Consider the following 25,660-nt stretch of genomic DNA (forward strand, 5'->3'; position numbering starts at 1 on the left):
ATGACAAAGCCTATGAAAAGTGCAATTTTGGATAAAAAGTCTTCATGTCTTTATTAACTATAAATAATTTGCTCCTAACATTAGTACCCATTTCTCTTAGAACTCTACCATTTTACAGAAAAATAGGAAAAGAAAATATATATGACAACTATCTTACTCCAAATTTGGTGTCGTCTTCTGTACTCCTGCCTCGTGAATTGCTTTCTCGATTCTATTGTAATGAATTCGAATCTTTTTATTCATTTTGTTAACTTATTATGTCTTTTTATTCTTTACAGAAACATTTTTAACAGTCCTATAGACATGATTGTGCATTATATTAATATTTCAATTAATTTTATTGACTTGTTGATTATCTATTCCTTAGCCTTTTGCTTGATTTAGGTTTTTTTAAAAATTGCTTCATGAAATATTTGCTTATATTGTTTACGTGTTTATAAATTTTGACTGTTTCTGTGCAGCCGTTTCGTTTGAATATATTTTTTTATTTAACAGTAAATATTGATTTCTCCATTATACGGTAGCTCACACTTATTTTCGGACACTTGTGATTTTCAGTTTTATTTCCGCGAAATATCTTTATATTTTTTCCGCGTATATTATTGATATTTTGTTCAAATTCTTTGTTTTTAAAAAAGTTACTGAAAACATTTTGGTATTAAAAAACATTATTAAAAAAATTCGGAAATTGAATTTGAACATTTATAACATTTATCTTTAAAACGTTGGCAATAGCGGTAGGAAAGAAAAAATGTAAACATTAATTTGAAAATCGTAGACGAAAGTTAAAGGTATGGATTCCGCTCCAAGATCTATTAAAGCGTCTAAAGTATGTCATCCGATTTTAAATTAGTTTTTAGGTTATAAATTTAATTATACTTAGGCTAATCTAGTTTTTTTTTCGTGTATGAAATAGCGGTACTTGTTCAAATTTCTTTTTTGTGCGTATAATTCTCCTTGATAAGTATCTATAATTTCGAAGTCCAAAGACATATTAATTTTTTTAATTTCCAATTCCAGATTGTAGGGTTATTACTTTATTTTCAATCATTTTATCAAAATTTGTACTTTTTTGATTACCCAAGAACCTTTGATCTTCCTTAAAGAACATTTTTTTTTACTTCAGTTTACGACGCCAAGCAAAATAAGGCTAAAGTGCAGAATCGCCCACTTATTTGGTTTGAGTTTGTTTGGCGCTTTTTACAAGAGTAAGAAGAATTGTATTTTTGTCAATTTTCTTTGACCTTTTTAAGTGAAAATAGGTCGATCTGTACATGGATAAAGTCAAGGGAATGCACGATCAAAGGTCGATGTGTACATGGATACCGAGTATGTGCAATTCTTAAAAACGCGCCAAGCAGTGGGTGATTTTGCACTTCCCCCGGAAAGTGAATCGGTTAATCTTTGGATTATGGTAACTTTGCAATTTTTTGGCGAAAATTTGGCGACGAACCCTGCTACAGCAACCTGCTAGTTTTTGTTTGGATGCCATTTTGTTTTGACGAAGTAAAGGCATGTTTTTTTACTCAACATTTTTTTCCAACAATCTTGCTGCCGAAGTACGCTTATGCTAGAACTTTTATGGAACAAAAGTGCTTAATCATGACGAAGATTAGGTGCAAAATTGGGAGAAAGAGCAGAATCGCTCACTGTTTGCCGCGTTTTTAAGAATTCCACATACATGGTATCCATGTACAAGTCGACATATTTTCACTTAAAAAAACATCCCAGAATTGCACAAAAATGGCAATGCACACACTCTTGACTTTATCCATGTACACTGCTAAAGTCCTAGCTAGTAACCTTTATCGCCTTACCAAAATGTCGCCAAACTACCTGTTACCATATTCCAAAGATTAGCCAGTGAATCAAATATTTTCTTTGCATTTAGTTATAATTTTTTTTTCCAGCACATTTTTTTTTTTAAATATCGGTAAAAGTATATTTCATGGTACCCCTTGGCAATTTTTGGCAGTCGAAAAATCGCCGCTACACAAAGCCAAAATAACAAGACAAAGAATTGCACAAACTCGGTATCCATGTACACATCAACCTATTTTCACTTAACATCAGAGAATTGCACAAACTAGGCTAAATCGCCGCTACACAAAGAAAAACTAACAAGACCAAAAATTGCACAAACTCGGTATCTATGTATACATCAACCTATTTTCACTTTAAAAAAAAAATCCCAGAATTGCACAAAAATGGCATTGCGCACTCCCTTGACACTTTATCCATATACACATCGACCTATTTTCACTTAAAAAAACATCAGAGAATTGCACAAACTATGCTTTATGTAATGCCTTGAGTTTGTCCATGTACATATCGATATATTTTCATTTAAAAAGTCAAAAGAACATCCAATTCTACAGTAGAGGCAAACAAAAAATACATAATCTCAATAAACTACATTTTAAACCAAACAATAAAATAACATGAAAAAGGAAAAACCTGTTATGCAATTTAAACACTGCACAAAACAAATATCCACTTACTTTATTTAGAAATTCGTTCGTCTTCACTCTGTGGCACACAAAATTCCTTAACAGCATCCAAAAACTTTCTAAAATTATCTGAAGTAGAATTTGTGTATCGGCGTCAGCACATAAATTCACAAAAATAAGAGTAAAAAATATACTACGTAGTTCCGGACTGTCCGGAAAATGGCTGCTAATTAAACCTTCATTTACACGCCAGTCAATTAATGCACTTTGCTCCTTTCTTTCCAAATCATACAGAAACTTCAAATTAATCTTACTACATTCAGCCATTGTACCGTTTAAACAATGAAACAAGCAATGTACTTCCAAAGCAACACACACCATAAAAGCCCTTGCAAAGCATTCCATGGAATGCTGATTCAATGCTGATTCATCCCATGATTCAAAATTTCCCGTAATAATGCAAACGATTACGTCATATTAGGGTTTCCATAACATTCAACTATTCAGGTTACCATAAATGATACAACAACTTGGCGATAAATGAAACAACAACTTGGCGATAAATAAGACAACATCTTCGCGATAATACAAGGGGTATCCTAAAGTCAACTCTAACCAAAATATTTTTTGTCACATCCATAATGTGAGAAATCAGTAGGCTTTTAAAACAAAGGATTTTGTAGTTGCTAGCTGGATAGAATAACTAATTATTCTATGCATAGAAGGATCTAAGGTAAAAATACATTTGCGGGGGTACCCCTTGGCAAAAATTGGTGATTTTTGGCGGTACATGAATACCATTGCACAAACTCGGTATCCATGTACACATCAACCTATTTTCACTTTAAAAAAATTCAGAGAATTGCACAAACTTGGCATTGCACACTCCCTTTAATCATGTACACATCAACCTATTTTCACTTTAAAAAAATTCAGAGAATTGCACAAACTTGGCATTGCACACTCCCTTTAACCATGTACACATCAACCTATTTTCACTTTAAAAAAATTCAGAGAATTGCACAAACTTGGCATTGCACACTCCCTTTAACCATGTACACATCAACCTATTTTCACTTAAAAATACGTCAGAGAATTGCACACTCCCTTGACTTTGTCCATCGAACTCTATTCACTTAAAAAGTCAAAGGAACAGCCAGCAAAAAAATATATATAATCTCAATAAACTACATTTTAAATCAAACAATGAATTAACATAAAATAGGAAATTCATCTTTGTACTACACAAAGGAAATATCCACTTACCTTATTTACAAATTAACGTGTCTTCAGTTTAACAAAATTCCTTGGCATCGCCACTTAAATTCAGAAAATAAGAGTAAAAAATATCCTCCGTAGCACCGTTCTGACGTTCAACCATATGCATTTCCTGCTTACAAACAGGACACTTAATAATGGCTACTAAGTAGACCTTCGTTTACACACCAGTCAAGTAATGCTCTTTTCTCATTTCTTTCCAAATCACAAAGAAACTTCAAATTAATCATACCACATTCCGTCATTTTACTGTTTAAACGACAAAACGAGCAATATACAGTTAAAAGTCTTTAATCTGGACTCGTTGGGACTTCGGTGATTCCGGATTATCGATTTTTCCAGATTATAGATCATCAGTTTAAATCTGGTAAGATGGCATGCAGAAAATATACAATTAAAAATATGAAATCGTAATTTATGAAATAAAGAGCAATTGTGATCTAAAGGGTATCAAAATTTACAAAACAAAAGCTTAATATTTATTTGTTTACTTTATTAAACATTTCTTTCAACGTGCGCATGCGTAAAGCATACATTACGCATAGTGGAAATTAGAAAGTTGCAACCAGAAAACTATTTCATGCGTATTCGTGATATTTATAATGACGAAATTGATTTAAATCATATCAAAGTACTTCGAGATGAAACACTACATTTAGTAAGGAATTATAAGCCGAATAAAATAAAAACATCTGCCCTGAAGATGAGGATAGTGCTGACAGATCAACTTCCAGTTCATTTTGCACCACGACGTACCCCCCCTCCCCCACAGGGGAGCGTGAAATTGATAAACAGATTTCGGAATGGTTAGAGAAGCAAATCACCTCTCTGTCACTTTCTTCATGCCTTTATCCATTTTTTGCAGCAACTTCACTTTTTGTTTAATGGACATCGAAACATGTTTTCGCTTTGTAGATCCTTTGGCAGCTCCAGAATCGGAAATTCTATTTGACATAATCGAAAGTTCAATCTTACTTTTATAAAATTGCTCTAACAGTCTGCAAAAAATAATAAGCCGGATCCAATTCGAAGATTAAGGAACAATGCAATCTGCAACATTAACTGAAATAGATAATTAGATAATTTTAGCTTAGCTTATACCGTCCATTATACATTAAATGTGCATGTGTAAACGTATTATATGCATACATAAATGCATATGCACATATGTAAATGCATATGCGCATGCATAAAGGTATTATAAATCATTCCGGATTATAGACGTCTGGATTAGACTTTTGACTGTACTTCCTAACCAACACACACACACAAGCCCTTATGAATTTACTACAATCATGCAACCGATTACATCATTAATAGGGTTTCCATAACATTCAACTACTCAGGCTACCATAAATTAAATCACAACTTGGCAATAAATGAAACAACAAGTTCGCGATAATACAAGGGATACCCTTGTCTCTACTCTAACCAGATCTAGCAATTCCTTTAAAGTATTAATATCTAACATCGCATGAACAATATATATAAAATATTTCCTTGAAGCAATTTATGTGTAACAAGCCAATCCCATACATTACCAACTTAAATTCTTTGGGCTTATTAGATCTCATACACTTATAAATACATCAGACAGTGCCAGATTAATGTATCTTAATATCATAATTTTTAATTATGTATACTGTTTCATAAGTATTACATAATTGTCATAATATGTGCCTTACAACTTTTTGCCTGTGTATCATATCAGTAGTCTATAGCAAATGGATTTTGTCTGCCAGTCAGACAACCTACTGTTAGCACAGCAGTTTCTCGTGTTAAGTGGAAGGGCAGCCCTTTTGAATTTCTGCAGTTTATTCTAAAATACAATCTTCAGAATAACGTTACAAATATTGCAATACTATTGCAAACTTTTCCTGCAATTTCTGTAAGTGCTGCTGGTTGTAACAAGAGATTTCTAAATAAAATCATTTAGAAATTATTTTAGAACAATAAATGCTTATTTTGCATTTAAATAGTTAAGAACTAGTATAAATGTTTATTTTGCATTTAAGAACTCTAAATGTTTATGTATTTAAGAATCTTTCTTTCATTGTGTCTACGTTGCAGAAACTGGAGCATATGTATATTTCTACAATGTCATCAAGGGTTTTGTGAACAATCAAACAATAATAATAATAATACTGTAATTCTAAAATGTTGAAGTTAAAATGTTTCTTTGAAATTAAATGTAAATTTATTTCCCTATATGTCACTTTGATCTTTTTTGTTAGTTATTTGTTTGTTATCAACAGTAACGTTAATTCAGAGATCACCCAAATAGGAAAAGATTTTTCTATGCTATTGACCTGTCCACAGTGAAATGATGGGAGAAAAGTATTCCTAGAACTTCGGCCATCACATGCTATAAATTATATCACTTGTTTCTATTATGATTAGTCTAAATCTGCCTGAAGTCTTGTCCTCTCTCATTGAAGTGCTATATATTAATCAGAAGTATATTGATTGATTGTATTTATTGATCAAAAGTCATGTTGAATAAAGCTATGTGAATATGTATTTGCCATTCCAGCCCACAGAGCAAATATGGAGAAAATATTTTCTCTAATGTCAACTCGGTGGTCAGACGAAAGAAACAGGTTATCAAGGGAGACAGTTGAAGGAATTTTAATTTATCATTATAGTTTTAAAATTATTTGTGCTAAATTTTGCGATCGTGTGAAAGAAGAAAATGATATAATTAATCAAATCAACTTTAAAATATGCTTGGGCTAAAAGAAGCATTTGCCTTTCATCTTTTTTATTATTCTACCGGTTCATTTTATTAGATTGTTTTAACGATTTTTGATCAGAGTAAAATAAACCATTTCTTACCCCATTTTTTTTATGTTTTATTTATTCCATAAGGTCTTAAATCAGTGCTTGGAAATTATGATAACTGTAGAGTGAACTTAAGTCTGTAATTATCACCAAGCATAATGTCAACATAGAAAAAGGTTACCATGTTCTTTGGTATTCAGTTAAAATATTTAAAAAAAAATACTTACATATTGCTGTATGAGTCATTTCTTAAGCTGCAGTGCGTTGATAGTCATGCAGTGATGAAAGTAAATGATGATTCACCAGGTTGGTATTAGTGCCAAAGTGAAATTAAGAATTGGGACTCTCCATATATTTTATGTATGAAAAATATCAAATGCCCAAGTGTAAACTATAAAAAAAATTAATTAATTAAAAAAAGATTGATGATGATCCAGATAATTTGGATTTTAGATCATTCTGAATATTATGGTATCTGGATTTACTTTGTACTATATAAAGATTTTGAAACTTAGAAATTTTAATGCATCTTGGGTGTTTTAAAATTGATAATTTATATAAGTTCAGTGCACAGAAAGTAATAACCATTTCTAATCTTAAGTTATGATATCTTAGAATCAATAGTGGATACTCCAGTGTGAATACTAGCTGTGTATTGAGATTTGGCAAATGAGAATGAATGTTAAATTGATTTGTAAATAATATGTTCAGAGCAACAAATTTTAAAGCAAGTGCTAGCAGGAAATTACATGCCATATCAGAAGCATAGTGCTTAAGATGAAAATGTTCTTAAGAGCTATTCATGAGGCAGCATGATTATACAGTCAAAAGTCTTTAATCCAGACGTCCATAATCCGGAATGATCTATAATCCGGACCTCAAAGCTACAAACTTTCTGCGCTTACATGTGCGCATAATACGTTTACACATGCACATTTAATGTATAACGGATGGTATAAGCTAAGCTAAAATTATCTAATTATCTATTTCAGTTAATGTTGCAGATTGCATTGTTCCTTAATCTTCGAATTGGATCCGGCTTATTATTTTTTGCAGACTGTTAGAGCAATTTTATAAAAGTAAGATTGAACTTTTGATTATGTCAAAAGAATTTCTGATTCTGGAGCTGCCAAAGGATCTACAAAGCGAAAGCATGTTTCGATGTCCATCAAACAAAAAGCGGAATTGCTGCAAAAAATGGATAAAGATATATCCTTTGTTTCTCTAACCATTCCGAAATCCGTTTATCAATTTCAAATTGCTCTGTGGGGGGGGACGTCGCGGTGCGCAATGAACTGGAAGTTGATAATTCCTTACTAAATGTAGTATATCATCTCGATGTACTCCGTCTTTGATATGATTTAAATCAAATTTCTCATCATTATAAATATCACGAATACACATCAAATAGTTTTCTGGTTGCAATTTTCTAATTTCGACTATGCATGCTTTACGCATGCGCGCGTTGAGAGAAATGTTTAATGAAATAAACAAATAAATATCAAGCTTTTTTTTTTTTGTAAATTTTGATACCCTTTAGATCATAAATGCTCTTTATTTCATAAATTATGGTTTTACATTTTTAATTTTATAATTTCTGCATGCCATCTTACCAGATTTAAATTGATGATCTATAATCCAGAAAAACCAATAATCCGGAATCACTGAAGTCCCGATGAGTCCGGATTAAAGACTTTTGAGTGTATTAGGTTTGCAGTCATAATTTCTAGACTGGATGCCCTTTGACTTGGCCTCCATTCGGAGTCTTAGCCATACGGAGTTTGGATGCCAATTTGTTGGAAGATATTAGGGCTATGACAGGGATATGAGTTTTGTTGAATTGGGGGCATAAAGCATGGAAACAGTTTAATCGTGACAGAATATAAAGATTTACTGTACTTAAGTATATGCATGACCTTGAGCAATCAGTGAAAGACAGAATTGTAACAGATTGGTATGAACATAACTAAATTGCTCAAGTTAGTACGGAAGTTTATGTAGGATAACATGTGATCTAAACATGTGGACACTTGATAACAAATTTCAAACTGAAAATATGCATATGAATACAGAACGATGTACAAAGCTGAATATGGATAGCAATGCTGAACCATAGATGCAGAGTGTGCTGCTTTACTCCTACTGCTGTAGTAGTAGTAACAGAGGATGTGGGCACCATCCCTCTACCATTACGGTTTAATCGGTTCTGCCCATGTCTGCCCTTATCTAGTATTTATTAATAAATCAAAGGTTTTTTACATTGCCATATAAAAAAAAATAAATAAAAATAAAAATCTTAAAGTAATACTTTTTATAGTCCTTCATGAAGTGTATCTTTGTAAGTAATTCTGTATAAAATCTCGAAATTTGTCCTTAGTAAAATACGTTTGAAACTTATTCCCTCGTTCTTCTTCAACAAGTTCTTCTCTTTCGTTCTTCTTCTTTTTTTCATTCTTCTCTTTCATTTAATCTTCGTTATATAATCTTTTGTTAAATCTTCCTTTCTTCTATCTTAATTTCTTTCCTCCATTTTATATGTATTTTCTTCCTATATATCCTTCATCTTTTTACTTAATATAGCGAATAAGAAATCCATCTTTATGAATTACTTGTTAACATATTCTTTCCATCTTTTACAGAATTTTTTTCTTTGTAAAACCTTTATTAGTAATTTTATACCTTTTCTCTTTAAATCTTTTTCCTTTGAAGCCTCCTTCTTCTGCCTTTCCATAAACGATTAAGTAGTCCTTCGTTAGCTATATCCTCTTGAATACTACTCCTTATTTCCTAAATTTTTAGTTATCCTTATACTATGGAGTATCTTCATTTATATCTTAATTCCTTAAGCTTCTTCTCTTCCTGTAACTTCCATTATGTTCCCTTCATTCTTCATATATAGGACAAATATGAAATCCATCATTATGAATTATTTCTTCTTAAATTCTCACTTCCCTTTTCGTTAATTTCATCTTCTTCTCGTGCTCGTGGTTTCTTCATAAATAACTTAATATCTTATTCTCTATTTTTTTAATATAATATCTTCCTGTAAAATTTTCCCCTTCTACGTTTAATGAAACATTCTTATTTAATGAAAATGTTTTAACTAGTAAATAGACAGTAGTTTTTACTGGTTAGCAAATACAAAGGTACATTTATTATAATTGTAATGTGACATTAGTTCCTTTTCTTATTCCTTTCTATGGCTGAATCATGTAGAGCCTTCCCCTTCTTCCTTTATTGGACAGTTAAGAAAAAAATTCTTGTGAGTTACTTTTTCCTTTGTTCCTTTTTTCTTCTTCATAAATTACTTGTCCTTTTACCTTTTAACTTCTTATAAAAGTTAAATACTTTTCTCTTTTTTATTTGTAGAATCTTTCTGTAAGAATTAAATGCTCCATTTTCATAGGTAGCCTCCATATTCTTCTTTTAAGGAATAGTTGAAAGATCTGTGCTTTAGATTTACTTTTACACTTAAATCGTATTGCTTCTTTATACATTTCTTATTCTGTATTGTAAATGCCTATTATAAAATTCAATTCCATTATGAATGTATGGTATTTCCCTGAATAAATAAATTTATTTATTATTATTATTTTTTAATTTACATATCTTAATATCACAATTTATTACATATGTTCTATATGTATATTTAGAGGTGATTTGGAAAGTAGAATCCTTTAAATGTCCTACTGCAGTAGGAAATTCTTACGATGAATGTGTTTGGAGTAAACTGCATATTGCTTGACATGGCTAAGTAAGCAGTTGCACATTATACAATAACAGCCAATTTTATTTCATACAAATTTGTTACTACTAGCAGTAACAATTTTGTACAGATTTGTTACTACTAGCATTAGGACATTGACATATTTGTGGAAGCTGTTTTTTTAAGGTGTCATCTTGATGTTTGTGGGCAGTCAAATGTATAGCAGTCTGCTGTTCCTTCTCTACTGCATATTCAAAGATCTGTATCACTGTACTGGGAACTAGGCAAATATGCAGGGAATGTGTGATTTCTAGGCTGTTGATGCTTCAAAACGTTTTATGTTATTGGATAATTGCATTGCTGTTTTATTTGAATGATGGAAGGTAAGCACATGTAATAACTGCATGATTATTTTAAACAAGGAACGTATTTAAATGTTATTTAAGTTGGGATGTGTTGCATGATATCCTGTGAAGATGTTTTGAAGTGAAGATGTCTCTTGAAGCAGAAGAATAACACTGGATTTCTAGATAACTGGTTTTTACTTTTTTTTGGCATTTCTTTTTAGAATGAACATGAAATGCCTGCCTCACATTCTAAAATGACAAATATTGTATGTTCAGAGTTAGAGTTCTGTTTGATGGACATATTAAATATTATGATGTATTTATTCTCATACTTCAAATAGTCTTCAAAAATCTTTGCATTTAAATCTTGTAGGATTCCTGTAGGGATTATATGAACCAAAAAATAGAATAATGGTGCAGTTATTGGGTAGTTTTGCCTGAACTGTGCATGTGGATTTGATGCTTGAAGATAAGATGAACATTTATAACTTTAAATTCTACAAGATGATGACATTCATGCCAGACAGAATTTCAGCTTTTTTTTTTTTTTTTTTTTTTTTCTTTTAAGGAGAAGATGCACATTATTATTTAATATTTTGTGAGTAATAATTAATATTTTTAATGTAATTTTTTGCTTTTCTTCTCTGCATTCCTATTTTTCAATATATAATATATCAATGAACTTCTAGGTAGAATTTGATGTAAATCTGATGTGCAACAACTGTGCTTCTTCAGTTAGAAATGCCTTATCACGTTTAACTGATGTGAATATTGTAGACATTGATGTTGAAAGACAAAGCGTAATTGTAGAAACATCACTTCCATCTCAGACTGTGAAAGAAGCAATTCAAAGCACTGGAAAAAGAGCTGTTTTGAAGGGTTATGGAATTTCAGGTTGGTATATCTAATAGTTCTGTTTATTATAATTATTAAGAATTAAAAAATACAAAAATTAATGAAATTTAATCATTAGTAGATGATAAATTATGAAAAAAATAATATTGCTCTTTTTATATCTTTAAATTATTAACTCCTTTATTAATAACTATAATGCTTAATTTAATTATAAATGTATTATGTTTATATTATTTTAAAGTGTAATTTCAAAATGAAATTGTGTAATTAAAATAATGTGACATCATGCATTAAAATTCAATGGATTCCTTAATATATTAATAGGATTTATTTGCTAAAATAATACAGTCAAAAGTCGTTAATCCGGACTCGTCGGGACTTCGGCGATTCAGGATTATCGATTTTTCCGGATTATAGATCCACCAGTCACCCAGTCAAGTAATCACACCAGTCAAGTAATGCTCTTTTCTCTTTTCTTTCCAAATCACAAAGAAACTTCAAATTAATCATACCACATTCTGTCATTTTACTGTTTAAACGACAAAACGAGCAATATATAGTCAAAAGTCTTTAATCTGGACTCATTGGGACTTCGGTGATTCCGGATTATCGATTTTTCCGGATTATAGATCATCAGTTTAAATCTGGTAAGATGGCATGCAGAAATTCTAAAATTAAAAATATAAAACCGTAATTTATGAAATAAAGTACAATTATGATCTAAAGGGTATCAAAATTTACAAAAAAAAAAAAAAGCTTAATATTTATTTGTTTACTTTATTAAACATTTCTTTCAATGTAAGTTGCTTCGTTTTATGTGATAATACTTTCTCTTTAATTCTATAAACAGACATAATTTCTTGTTCAGTTACAAAGTTCCGTTGTTCAAGTCCCGTTAATTGCTGTGCCGAGAATACCGACTAACTTGTCAAACAAAATTTTTTCGTTTTCACTAACCTTTCTGTCACACTCTTCATGTCTTTATCCATTTTTTGCAGCAATTCCACTTTTTGTTTGATGAACATCGAAACATACTTTCGTTTTGTGCGATCCTTCGGCAGCTCCAGAATCGGAAATTCTATTTGACATAATTGAAAGTTCAAGTTTAGTTTTATAGTATTGCTCTTACAGTCTGCAAAAAATAATAAGCCGGATCCAATTCGAAAATTAAGGAACAACGCAATCATCAACATTAACTGAAATAGATAATTAGATAATTTTAGATTATACCGTCCGTTATACATAAAATGCGCACGCGAAAACGCATTCTGCGCTTGCGCACACTCATATGCGCGGTCGTAAAAGATCTTACGCGCATGCGTAAACGCCTATGCGCATGTGTCAACGCGGCGCATGCGCAGAAAGTTTTTAGCTTTGAGGTCCGGATTATAGATCATTCCGAATTATGGGTGTCCGAATTAACGACTTTTGACTGTATTACTTTATAGAATTCATAAAAAATTTTTAAAGTATATAAATAAACTTCTTGCAGAAAAATTTGGATTTTGAATTGAAATTTACTAGATATTTTTGATGAGAGCTACTTATTTCTAAAATTGTCATTGCTTATTTTTTATAGATTTAATTTAAATGTAATAGGAAGACTATTAATATGAAAATCATTTAAAAAATGAATAAGATTATACTTTGGAGGATTTCTTAAAGAAAGCCCAAAACAAACCCAAATTTCTGAGAATATAGGAAATATTTTCTAAATGTGTATATATAAATGAATAGTTGTTATGGTTATATTCATTTTGTCTTTTCTTTTTTATCTGTTCTGCCCACTTTAAAGGATGTTGTTGCAATTGTGCTCATGAAATTCATATTCTTATTAGCACTACTGAACATGTTTCTGATGGCATTAAGGGGATTTTTCATGCTTCTGTATTTGGAACTCTGATTCAAATGCTTTAGTTATTTGCTAAAAATCACTTATCCAGAACCAAAATTCACTATAAATATAAATTTTGATCCTCTTACAATGAACCATTTATTTTCCATAGGATGATTTTCCATGCTCTGGAATATATTCTGACTTGCTACTCAAATATGTTACAAGTGAGTTTCAAGCAGTGGCTTAAAGATGATGGCCTGTGAAGATCTTTCAATTATGTATTTGCTGCAAATATAGCATAGCCAAGATCTCAAGATTTTAGTTATTTGAAGTCTGAGTTTGCTTTATTTTCAGTATCATTAATAATGAACAAAAATAGCGCACTTGAAAATCTTTGGAATTTATTAATTCCCAATGTGATATAAATCTTATTCGAAGATACAGATTTTATTAACTATTATTGGTACTTGTCAAAAAATAACTGCACTCAGTTGTAAATTTTTATGCTAAAATTATCACTTTGTTTGCAGAATACATTTATATGCGCACAGCTTTTTTTCACTGTGGAAAATTGATAAGAAAAAACCCAATTGACTATTGACTTGTGAGCATCTACAGTTTGTGATGAAGAAAATTTGTAGTAATTCTCTCCAAGCAGAATCAGAATCAAAATTTTCTCAGAATTAAAATAAAATTTCTTATTAGCAAACAAACATATAAATTTTAATTTGTGCATAAAAAAAAATAATAAACAAGAGAAAGGAACTAGATTACTATTATATATTCTCAGGTTTGTCTCAGCTGGTAAATTTCTCTGGAAACATAAGTTTTTGTAATTTATTTATTTCTAGTTTAAAGTAAGTTATTTTATGACTAATTAAACATGTTAGAATTATTTAAAGAAATGTCAGTCTTGGAACTGAGTACTGAGTTGTCAATATATTTGAATTACAAAGTATATTGAATTACAACTGGCAATGGATGTGGTTACATCAAAAGCAGTTATATGTGTATGGTTGCTATAGTGTGGCGACTTCTTGAAATTTGGCAACTACTAATAAGGTGGTTGTGATAATATGTAAGTACCAAAAATTTTTAGTTAGAGACCCAACAACTTTATTTTTTCACAAGAATTTTAGATATGTCAACTCAACTGACTGATTTTTATTTTGCTGGTTTAATCAATGTGTTCTAATTTTATTAACTAATTTGTATTGAGTGAAACTAGAAAATTATGTATTCAAATCATTATTGTCTATTGAATGCATAATTTTGTAGCTAATAGTGTGTTTCATAAATCCTACAACCCATAATCCATTATTATCTGTATGCCATTTAGTATCAGTATTTAACATTATCTGAAATGTATTAACTTTTATCCTTTTAGGAGTGCATATCTTCAGACCATGACAAATCACCCATAAATACTTTTTTACATTTCAGATGCAGGTATTACAGTATCTGCAGTAGCAGAATTAAAAGGTGAAAGTATTCTGGGTGTTATTCGTTTCCATCAAGATGAAAATAACTTGTGCATTATTGATGGTACTATTGATGGTCTTAAGCCTGGAGAACATGGCCTTCATATCCATGAATTTGGAGATTTATCTCAAGGATTCGAGAAGTAAGCTTGTTGTAAGAATTTTAGCACTACAATAATATAATTTTTTAGATTTTTCGTATAAAATGAGCAAAATAGTACAAAAATTTATTTTAATTATTTAGTGTTATTTTATCTTTTTTTTTTTTTTTTTTTAAATTACATTTTTTTCTACTTTTCATCAACTTTTCCTTTCAATTGTTTTATTATCAACACAATATTGGATTTTAAATCCCATTAAAGCAGGGGTCATCTAAGATCCTTATTGGACATTGGACTTTTTTTTTTTAATAGTTATCTCAGTGCTTCTCAACCTTTTTTTCTCCAGGCACCTCTTTTACCACTGTTAGATGGTTAATCCCACCTTCCTTTCAAAAATTTGAAAAATACATCAGCATTTATTAAAATTTAACTTATTTTTTATTGTGTTTTATAACTTAGAAAGAAATTATAGAAATTATTGATACATACCAAAACTTCAATACAAGTAGTTTTTTATATTCATAAACTAAATCCTTAACAGCTAAGTAAAAGGCTGACTGCATTTTCCCCTGAAACTATGAAAATCCTCCCCCCAAGAGAAAAGTTCCTCCTTACCCAGTTGAGAACCAACCCATTGGGTATCAGTACACTGGTATTTACTAAAGGATTGTGAAATTTGCAGTTTTAGATATTCTTGTCTAAAGGAATTTATAAAAAGTATTTGATGCAATAAATTATGTGAACTTGTGATCCATTAAGTCATAGTTTTCAGTATGGTTTTTTCATATGCTTTGTCAAAACAGATAAATGACTGTGTTTATTCATGGATATATCCAGACATTTATTATATAGATGACAAGTTGCAGAATATGTGTTTTCTGTATTAAGAAGCTTTCTGTGGAAACGTTTCTCAAAAGAACTAATCCTAACCGTTTCAATTCTTTTAAAGCTACTTATGAAGAAACATGCTAACATAGCATTTAATACCTTGTTATCATTTTAAACCTTTTTATTAGAGTTGTGCCAAAATTTTCAGACTATTATATTGTGAATTATGTGATGTGATTTGATGTAATGTTTTGTTGAGTAACATACCATGCATTTATCATCCTAGCAAATAACATCATTGTAGATAAATCAAAGATACTTATTTTGCATAATGGCAAGTGTTGTCATTTGGTAGCAGCTTCATTGCATTTTATAGAAAAACTATGGTTGTTTATCCATTAGCAAGACTTAAAATGCTTTTGGGATACTTAGGAAAAAATGGTATGATTCTGTATAAGGCACCTATGTTTAAATAATCAGCAACATCAGCAAGTTTGTTAGTTGCTAGTTTCTTAATCTATAAAACTACATTTTATCACGGTATATGAGATTCTTAATCAGTTATCTAATCCAGTTTTGTACATTTCCAATAATGAGTTCAGTTTGTACAGTTTTGTACATTTCCAATAATTTGAGTTTATGGATCTTTCAATTCAACAGTCATGCACTTGTAAAGGAAAGGTGTGTGTCAACAAATAATGAATATAAATTATTGATTACAAAAGAGCTAGCTGGCTTTTTTATTTAATGTACAAGGTTTTGGACACCTGTCATTTAAGTAGCATTTCCCTAATGATGCAGCATAAATTTCGTGCACTTAATTATTCTGGTCTACTGTGATGTGATTTGATATATTAACCAGATGTATCAACTTTTAATGCACAAAGAATAATATCCTGTCTGAGAAACTGCTCATTTTAAAATTCTCCCCCCCTTCTCACTACAAAAAAGTATGGTACTTTCTGATTGCATGTACTCTCACTGAAAAGTTGTAAACTTGATGCTGACTTTAAAGAGCGTTTGCAGACTCATTGTTTACTAATTTTTTGTCAAGGTGATGCACAAAAGGCAACAACCATATTCAAAGTAAGATAAATGTAAAAAAAAAAAAAAGAAAAAAAAAAAAAAAAGAAAAAGAAAGAGATAATTGCAGAAATTTGGGGCATCTGCACAACTTTGATATTGTGTACCAGCCAAAACAGACATGTGCTATGAGCATACCTGGGTTGCCGCATAACTATTTTGGTAACATATTGCTTTGTCTTCTGAATACATTTATGTGACTTTTTACCAGGGATGCAGATAATCAAAGAGTACTAAAATTATGGCTAAATATTTAGATGGCCATAAATGGAGCCTAAACATTTATTCTTTTTCGCTGATACAGTAACTGATGCAGCAAATTTTCAAAAGTACAGAGGGGGAGATACAAACATATAGAATGCAAAAATTATATAATCATTTGCTAAACAGAGAACTTTGCAATACTATTTGAAACAAAAATTTATGTAAATACTTATTCTTGGCTAAAGCAGATCAAATAAGTCATTTTTGGAGTAAAAATGTCAAATTGCTTTAAAGTATTAATTACAGCATGTTTTATATCTTCATGTTTTGTATACAGTTGTTGCATTTAAATTTATCTGGCTTCTGAATTATTATATTTCTCCCATAACTTTCATCACCACAATCACTTCTGGAATAACTGTCAGGACAATCTGAGAGGTCATCTAAATAAAACTCTCCAATGCTATTTTTTTGGTACATTGCAAACAATAATTTTTCAAAATGATAACAAACTGTGTGAGCTTACAGAGCAATGCAACTAGCTGTGCCTCAAACTAAATAACAAAACGACTTCGTCTCCGTGGCAACCAATTAATAGACTGTTGGGGGTTAAGGATCTGGGACAAAAGGCTGATCAATAGGCTATCAGTCGGTAAGTGCCAGTGACAAAAAAGCCAATTAGTAGGCTATTGGTTGGTAAAATGTTGAAAGAAACAAGTAACTTTTAAATAAATATATATTGTTTTATCATTTCATAGATTTTTTTTTGACATGAATTTTTTAGAAGCTTCTCAATTGTCTCTGAGGCAAAATTTCATCACTGCAGCCTCTAATTACATCACTGCAAAAGCAAAAGTGAAAATTTTAGAAATTAATAAAATTATATGGAAGTAAATATACGAGGGCTATCCAGAAAGTAGATTACGTTTTGGAATAAAAAAATAAACAAAGTATAGGAAACAAATTTTATTATATACAGATGAAAGCCACACTCAAATACTACTTTTCTACATAGTCACCATACAAATTAAGGCATTTATCGTAGCGATGTACGAGCTTGGAAATTCCTTCGTCGAAAAATTCGGCCGCCTGCGCCTTCAACCACTTCGTTACCTCTTCTTGCAGCTGTGCGTCGTCATCAAAACGCTGCATAGCCAGCCACTTCTTCATTGCTGGGAATAGGTGGAAGTCGCTCGGTGCCAGGTCGGGACTGTACGGCGGATGAGGAAACAACTCCCACTTAAAAGATTCAAGAACTTTACGAGTGACATTTGCCGTGTGGGGCCGGGCGTTGTCGTGAATCAACAAGATCTTAGAGCTCAACATTCCTCTGCGCTTGTTTTGAATTGCTCTTCTGAGTTTTTGGAGAGTTTGGCAATACCTTTGAGAGTTTATTGTAGTGCCTCTTTCCAGGAAGTCCACCAAAATTACACCTTTTCTGTCCCAAAAAACAGTCGCCATCATCTTCCTTGCCGACATTGTTTGCATGCATTTCTTGGGTTTTTGGGGAGAACTTGTGTGCCCCCACTGCATTGATTGCAATTTCGTTTCACAGTTCACATGTTTCACCCATGTTTCGTCACCAGTAACGATGCGATCGAGTAAAGAGTCACCATCCTTATGGTAAGCGTCCAAAAAGTTCAACGCTGCAGCCATTCGCTGATTTTTGTGGTCCTCTGTCAAGATTTTTGGAATCCATCTTGCACAAAACTTGTGGTAACCAAGCTTTTCGCTGATGATTTCGTGCAACAAACTTCGCGAAATTTGTGGAAAACTCAAAGAAAGTTCCGTTATTGTGAAATTTCGATTTTCACGGACTTTAGCATCGACTTTTTCGAGAAGTTCGGCGGTCACTATGCTGGGTCTCCCACTTCGATCTTTGTCGTGAACATTGGTTCGGACATTTTGAAATCTTATGACCCACTGACGCACTCCACCTTCAGTGATAATGTTGTCCCCATACACTTCACGAAGCTGCCGATAGATTTCTATCGGTTTACAGTTTTTTGCAGTCAGAAACCTTATTACTGAGCGCACCTCGCAGCTCGTGGGATTTTCAATTAACGCAGACATTTCAAACCGTCACAGTATCTGAACGGAGCACAGCATGAACCTCTCACTAGCACGGCTAGATGCAGACTGAGCTGCGCAACGCTCTGACCCCAAGATGGCCGCGCTAGCCCCGCCCCTAGCGGACACAGAGGGAAACGTAATCTACTTCCTGGATGGCCCTCGTATGTAATGTATATATAAAGCCAGTGTGTCATTGATTATTTAAAGGAAAAATTTAATGATGTATATAAACCCTGTCATTATCTTTGGATAAGTGTATAATTCTATGGAGAGTTAGATTTTTGATTAAAACATATAATCTTACAAAAATTACAAAACATGGAATATATGTGGAATGCATTGTGATCGCCTGGGACAGGATATGTATATAACTTTCACGTGTATGTTGCTGATGGCAGAAAATTAGAAGACACTGTTTTAACAGTTATTGAACCAATTAAGAATACAGTCAAAAGTCGTTAATCCGGACTCGTCGGGACTTCGGCGATTCCGGATTATAGATCATCAGTTTAAATCTCGTAAGATGGCATGCAGAAATTCTAAAATTAAAAATATGAAACCGTAATTTATGAAATAAAGAACAATTATGATCTAAAGGGTATCAAAATTTGCAAAAAGAAAAAGCTTAATATTTATTTGTTTACTTTATTAAACATTTCTTTCAATGTAAGTTGTTTAAGTTTTGCTTCGTTTCATGTGATAATACTTTCTCTTTAATTCTATTAAACAGACATAATTTCTTGTTCAGTTACAAAGTTCCGCCGTTCAAGTCCTATAATTGCTGTGTCAAAAACACCGACTAATTTGTCAATCGAAATTTTTTTGTTTTCAATAACCTCTGTCACTTTTCTTCGCTATCGGAAGCGAATTATAATGACGAGGAACTTTTTTAAATCATATCAAAGACGGAGCATATCGAGATGAAATACTACATTTGGTAAGGAATTATAAGCCAAATAAAATAAAAACATCTGCGCTGAAGATAAGGATAGTGCTGACAAATCAACTTCCAATTCATTACGCGCCCGCCGCCGAGCAGCGTGAAATTGATAAACAGATTTCGGATTTCAAAACACACTTTCGCTTTAGATCCTTTACATATTAACAAATATATATCGGAAATTCTATTTGATATAATCGAAAGTTTAAGCTTACTTTTATAAAATTGCTCTTACAGTCTGCAAAAAATAATAAGCCGGATGCAATTCGAAAATTAAGGAACAACGCAATCATCAACATTAACTGAAATAGATAATTAGACAATTTTAGCTTATACGTCCATTATACATAAAATGCGCACGCGAAAACGTATTCTGCACTTGCGCACACTCATATGCGCAGTCGTAAAAGGTCTTACGCGCACGCGTGAACGCCTCTGCGCATGTGTCAACGTGGCGCATGCGCAGAAAGTTTTAAGTTTTTATGTCCGAATTAACGACTTTTGACTGTATATGGCACCAAATTTATCAAGATAATTATTAAAACTGTCAATGTGGCTAAAATTCTTCTGAAAAATAAATGGTTCTGCACACTCGCAGAACCATTAAAGAAATAGAGGTCTTTCTCAATCACTCCAAACAATACACCTTTCAAGATGTCAGCATGAACTTTGTAGAAGCCATCAGTTTTTGTTAGAAGTATGGAGTAATGGCAGAAGAAATGTCAGTATGATCCATCTATACATTCTGCACATTTAATTAAATCCAAAAAAAAAAGAAATAAAAGATCAGACAGCTCAATACAAAAGCCTGATTCAATTGTAAATTATAGCAAATATGTGATGGACGTAGATCATGCAGACCAATATCTATCTACCATTTTTATAACAAAAAAATGGTTTAAACAAGTTGTAATACTTATTATCAACTGTGCACTTTTCAATTCTTTTAAAGCATGCACAGTTCTAAATGGGGAAAATATTACGTACTAGACTTCCCTGCACAAAGTGGCGGTTTCATGGATAGAAGATTGTGAAACTAATTGTATGGAACAAGATAAATTCTGAACTCTCAGATTAGACCATCCCGAAAGACCGTCGAATTTCAGAAAACATAAACTTATGTGACCAGCAGTTGAAGTATAAAACTCTAGTGTAGAGGAAAAAAAAAAGGAAGGTGAAGATATAGAGCAGGTTTTGACTGTACATTTTGCAGTGTTTCACTACACAAAGCTGACTGTTTTGAGTGATGTCGTACTGTAAAAAAATATTAAACTATTTCTTATTTGAAGTATGTCAATATATATGGATTATGGTATTTTATATAACTGTTAAACTGAAAACCACTGCAATAGATAAAATAAATATAATTTAGCATTAATAATATGAAAATAAAAGATTTCATTAAATCTAACAATCCTATAACAGAAAGTGGGCAATTTTATCTGAGTATTTGAAAAGCACAGATACTCCCATGCGGCAGTCTAAAGATGAAGCTTTTGAAATCTTCTTGTGATTTCTTTGAATACAGTATTTACTATAAAATAATTTTCTCCCCAAGTTAATTTTGTACAGCATCTTGTATTCTTTGTGTCACCATTTACTGAGTGGATAAGATGTCTATGATACAAAAAAGTCCAATCCTTCTTTCTGCTCTGATCATCTGTTTGATTATACTTGATCCATTTGATGATCCCTATAAAATTATGCTTTGCATAAAAAATGTCATCCTCCAAATTGTTCTTCCCAGGACATTCACAACCTTCCACCACCCCTCTAGCTGCACTACTGTGCTCCTGTTACAATTTTCTGATGTTGATTCATTATCATGTTCAGATTTGGTATGTTCACCTTTTGAAAAATTATCTACATTTATTTTTGGGTTTATTATACTAGAAAATTTGTAAATGAAATATTCTCAGAGATGGCAGCTGATTGTTAATGATTAGGCTTTGTTTGCACTGCCTGTGCTTTCCTAGAGTTTATAAGTTGTTGATTTTATTTCAAACCTTTGGTCAAAATTAGTTAATATGTCCGGCTAATGATCAAGTATGGAAAACTATGATATTTAGTTGAAAATAATGACTGTTATTACAAAATGTAAAAAATAATTTATAATATTTTTCTTTTGAATTCAAGAAAGTTTGGAAAACCTATTAGGACTAAATGGCAATAAAATGTATGTTAGCTAACTGTAGTGAGTGAGGATTTAACCAGAGTTGTTCTTTTTTTCTTCCTCTGGCAAAAAGGAGACCAGGAATGAATAATGGCCATCATAATCAATGGCCTGTATTATAAAATAAATAAATAAAATTTCACTTTATTTTATTGAAATGATTTCCTAGGATCATATACTAGAAAAGGGGTAGAAAAGAAAGGAAATCTCCCTAAATGTATTAATAAAAGACTGGTTTTATTATGATGCTATAAATGTTTCAGAAGATCTTGATCAATTATTTGTATGTTCTCTCTTTTTTTATATATATATAAAATTTATTACAAATAGCTGTGTTGCTATTTTAAAATAATTAAATGAGGGACTTTGTATTAATAATCCCTTTTAAATAATTCATGATGTTTTCCCCCATGCAAATTGGGGAAGATAAATAGTTTAAGTAGTTTTAAACAATGTGCTTGATAGAGTGAATGAAAAATGTTCATTTTATTTGTCTGATGACATTGCCCTAATAACATAACCAATGCTTACTATATAGAAATAATGATGTCACAATTTTTATATCACTACTAGTGGTTTTAAAATAACAACACATGATTTGCCTTATAAAATAGTCTTCACTTAAAATAATATTACAAATGATAAAACTTATATAGATTTTTTTTCTTTTCTTGATAGATATCTGTGGTAGACTTGTTTTTCAGGTCTGGCAGATGCTGTATGAAATTGTCACATTCGCACAGATTCACAAAGCATTCTTATACTGCAAAATTTATGTATTTCAAACTTCATTTATTAAACATATATGCTTTTTCAATACCTCTATGTATTCAAATATATTATTGTGATCTACATTTGCTGTTTCTCATTCACCTTCATTTTCTTCAACCTTGCTATATTCAGAATTATTGTCTGCAGAGTATTTGGATAAGATGCAGAGTTTTGGTTTCAGTGAAGTAGAGCCTACATCATTCTTACCTTTCTTCAGTTTTTCTTCCAGATTTTTCTTTTTTTATTTACTCCTCAATTTTATGTTCATAACTATTGTTGAATACTTTAATGTAAAGTTTTATCATCATTAATTTATAAATTGAGTTTTAGGGATCATGTAAAAGTAGCATAGCTTTTGTTATCAAAGTGCTGAATAAATCTTTCTTCATGTGGGGATTAAATTGATATACTCTGATTATTTTAATTAAAGTTGCTGACTTTTAGAGGCTGTAATAAATGTTCTTGATCTGTCTTCATTTTTCTTTTAATGGTAGACTAATAGTAACCCATAATATCTTAAACTCACCTTTGTGAGCTTGGATTAAATAATTTTAAATAAAAGAATTTACCTTGTAATTAGTATCTTGGAATTCCAGTTTTGATTATTGACTCATATATACATTTTGCGGTATACAAAATTTTCAGTAAGCTGTATACATAATTGAATTAAGCAGTCTGTGAGTTGTATTTTTTTTTTTTTTTTTTTTTTTTTTTTGTGTGTGTGTGTGTGTGACACACACACCTTTTTTTTTTTTTTTTTAGGTCAGGTCCAAAGGACAAGGTGTCAAACACAGAAAAAGGAGACATTTCATCTTTAAAATACTCACAAAATATCATAATTCAGATTTTTTTTCATTTTTTTTAGTAAAATAGTGTGCTTTTTTAAAAAAAAACATAGGGTCCTACTTAATTTAAGTATCTTCACATGATTGAATAGTTGCTTTTTCTCATGCTTCTCTGCGTAAAAATATCATCATTATTTGGGAAGACTATTTTTTCAATTCAAAACATAGAGGCATTTAATATTAAAGATATCATTTAATTCACATTGCTTATTGGAAGATGCAAGCAAAAGTTTTAAGAATAACAAAATTATAATTTCTGGCTAAACTATTCCTCCCTCCCCTCAAAAAAGGAGAAAGAGAGAAAACTTTTAAAAGACAAAAAAAGTTGTCTTGATGAAATGGCACATGACATTCAGAATAAACTTATAAAAATAACTGCACCTATATCAGCAAATATAACTGCACCTATATCACTGTACCTTTATATAACCAATATAACTGCACCTATATCAGCAAATATAATTTTGCTTATCAGACTTTCGAATGTCATGAAGCTGGAGAATGATATGAAAAAAGATCCATTCTTTCAAAAACTATTTTTCTTTTATCTTTTTGTATGCTTCCTTGATATTTGAATTTTGTTTTACTAGTTTAGCTGTTGTTTATGTACACTTTTCATTACTGTTAAAATAATTTAAAGTTGTCAACTTCTAATATAAATAAAAACTTGGTGGGTTGTAACTGTCCACATTAATAGTTTACTATGGATAAGTAATAAAGATATATAGGTTTTATTAATATTTAAATACGATATCTGTAGATTTATGATTTTTTTTTTTATCTAAAGGATTTCTGCACATAATATTTCATTAGGAAATTTTATCTTTTAGTTTAGGACCTCATTTCAATCCAACTGGCTCAAAGCATGGGGGACCAAATGATGCCGAAAGAGTAAGTTCTAAATTTCCTAAATTCTTGTTTATCTGGAAAATATTCATTCAGTAGTATATCCTCTGCTCATTTTAACATAGAAATCAAAATCTTGCACTATCAGCTATTTTGTATCATTAAAATATGAACTTTCTTAGTTTCATTAGTATTTTATAACATCAATCACTTAATGAACTGCTTTAAAAATTAGAAAAATTTCACAATAACATGATTAAAGTACTTCAGATTCTGTGGTTGAGAGTAATTTTTGATGAAGTAAAATTTTAATTGTATGCAGGATTTCATATTCTGTGTGATGCTGCACATAATTCAAGTTTTATGTAAACTCAAGTATCTAACTTTTCACTTATGCATTGAATGGAAAGGGAATATGCAAAAATAACATATAAAAAACATGATGCACAAGTGAAGGTGTATATGGTTCAATATAAATTTGAAACTAGTTATAATGTGCAGTATGACATACATGTTATTTTCACATTATTCTGCTTGCAGAATAGGAAAAATATCGGGAATTGTATTTGTCATGAGCTTCAACACTCATAAGCTAAGTAAGCCAAAAATTTAACAACACATTATATTTAATTTGTACTTCCTTAAAGTAGTATAAAACCTGAAGATTATTTCTGCTTTTATCTCATATCAGAATTTAGTAGTTTCAGGTTTGTTTAAATGAGTATGTGTGTCATTAGATATTCAGTAAGTTGAATGTAATGAGAAATTTCGAAAGTTTTCGCTTTCATGAAAGCTAAGAAATCTTTTATTAAATCTTCTTTGTTGTGTTTGTACTCATCATCCAAAATTGCATTTAAATTATTATTTTAAATGTGAAAAAATATCTGGTTGTAATAAAGGTTGTCTGCCAAAAACCATTCTTAATAAAGTTAGAAGGAAAAATACATGAAGCAGTACCTTCAGTGCGAGTAGTAATCAATGGCGGATTGGCCAAAAAATTCGGAAAGAAAAAATTTTTTTAGTATTTTCGATTTATTTACTAGGTCCTGATATTCATCCTT

General features: G+C 31.1%; 1 protein-coding gene across 3 annotated transcripts in view; it reads left to right on the forward strand.

The window, feature by feature from the left end:
* The window catches only part of Ccs (Copper chaperone for superoxide dismutase), a 151,323-nt gene that overhangs the window by 115,254 nt on the left and 10,409 nt on the right, over positions 1 to 25,660 (forward strand). The window contains exons 1-4 of one of the 3 annotated variants that reach the window (XM_035363726.2): positions 725 to 829; positions 11,252 to 11,456; positions 14,698 to 14,878; positions 24,584 to 24,644. In XM_035363726.2, the coding sequence (XP_035219617.1) occupies positions 794 to 829; positions 11,252 to 11,456; positions 14,698 to 14,878; positions 24,584 to 24,644 (483 nt within the window). In that variant the 5' untranslated portion in view covers positions 725 to 793. Of the gene's footprint in view, positions 1 to 724; positions 830 to 11,251; positions 11,457 to 14,697; positions 14,879 to 24,583; positions 24,645 to 25,660 lie in introns of those variants that run through there. The other 2 variants (XM_085814686.1, XM_085814682.1) reach the window with 2 other exon arrangements.

Source organism: Stegodyphus dumicola, chromosome 1, assembly GCF_044657685.1.
Source record: "Stegodyphus dumicola isolate Sdum_Otavi_A_Nest chromosome 1, ASM4465768v1".
Classification (NCBI taxonomy): domain Eukaryota; kingdom Metazoa; phylum Arthropoda; class Arachnida; order Araneae; family Eresidae; genus Stegodyphus; species Stegodyphus dumicola.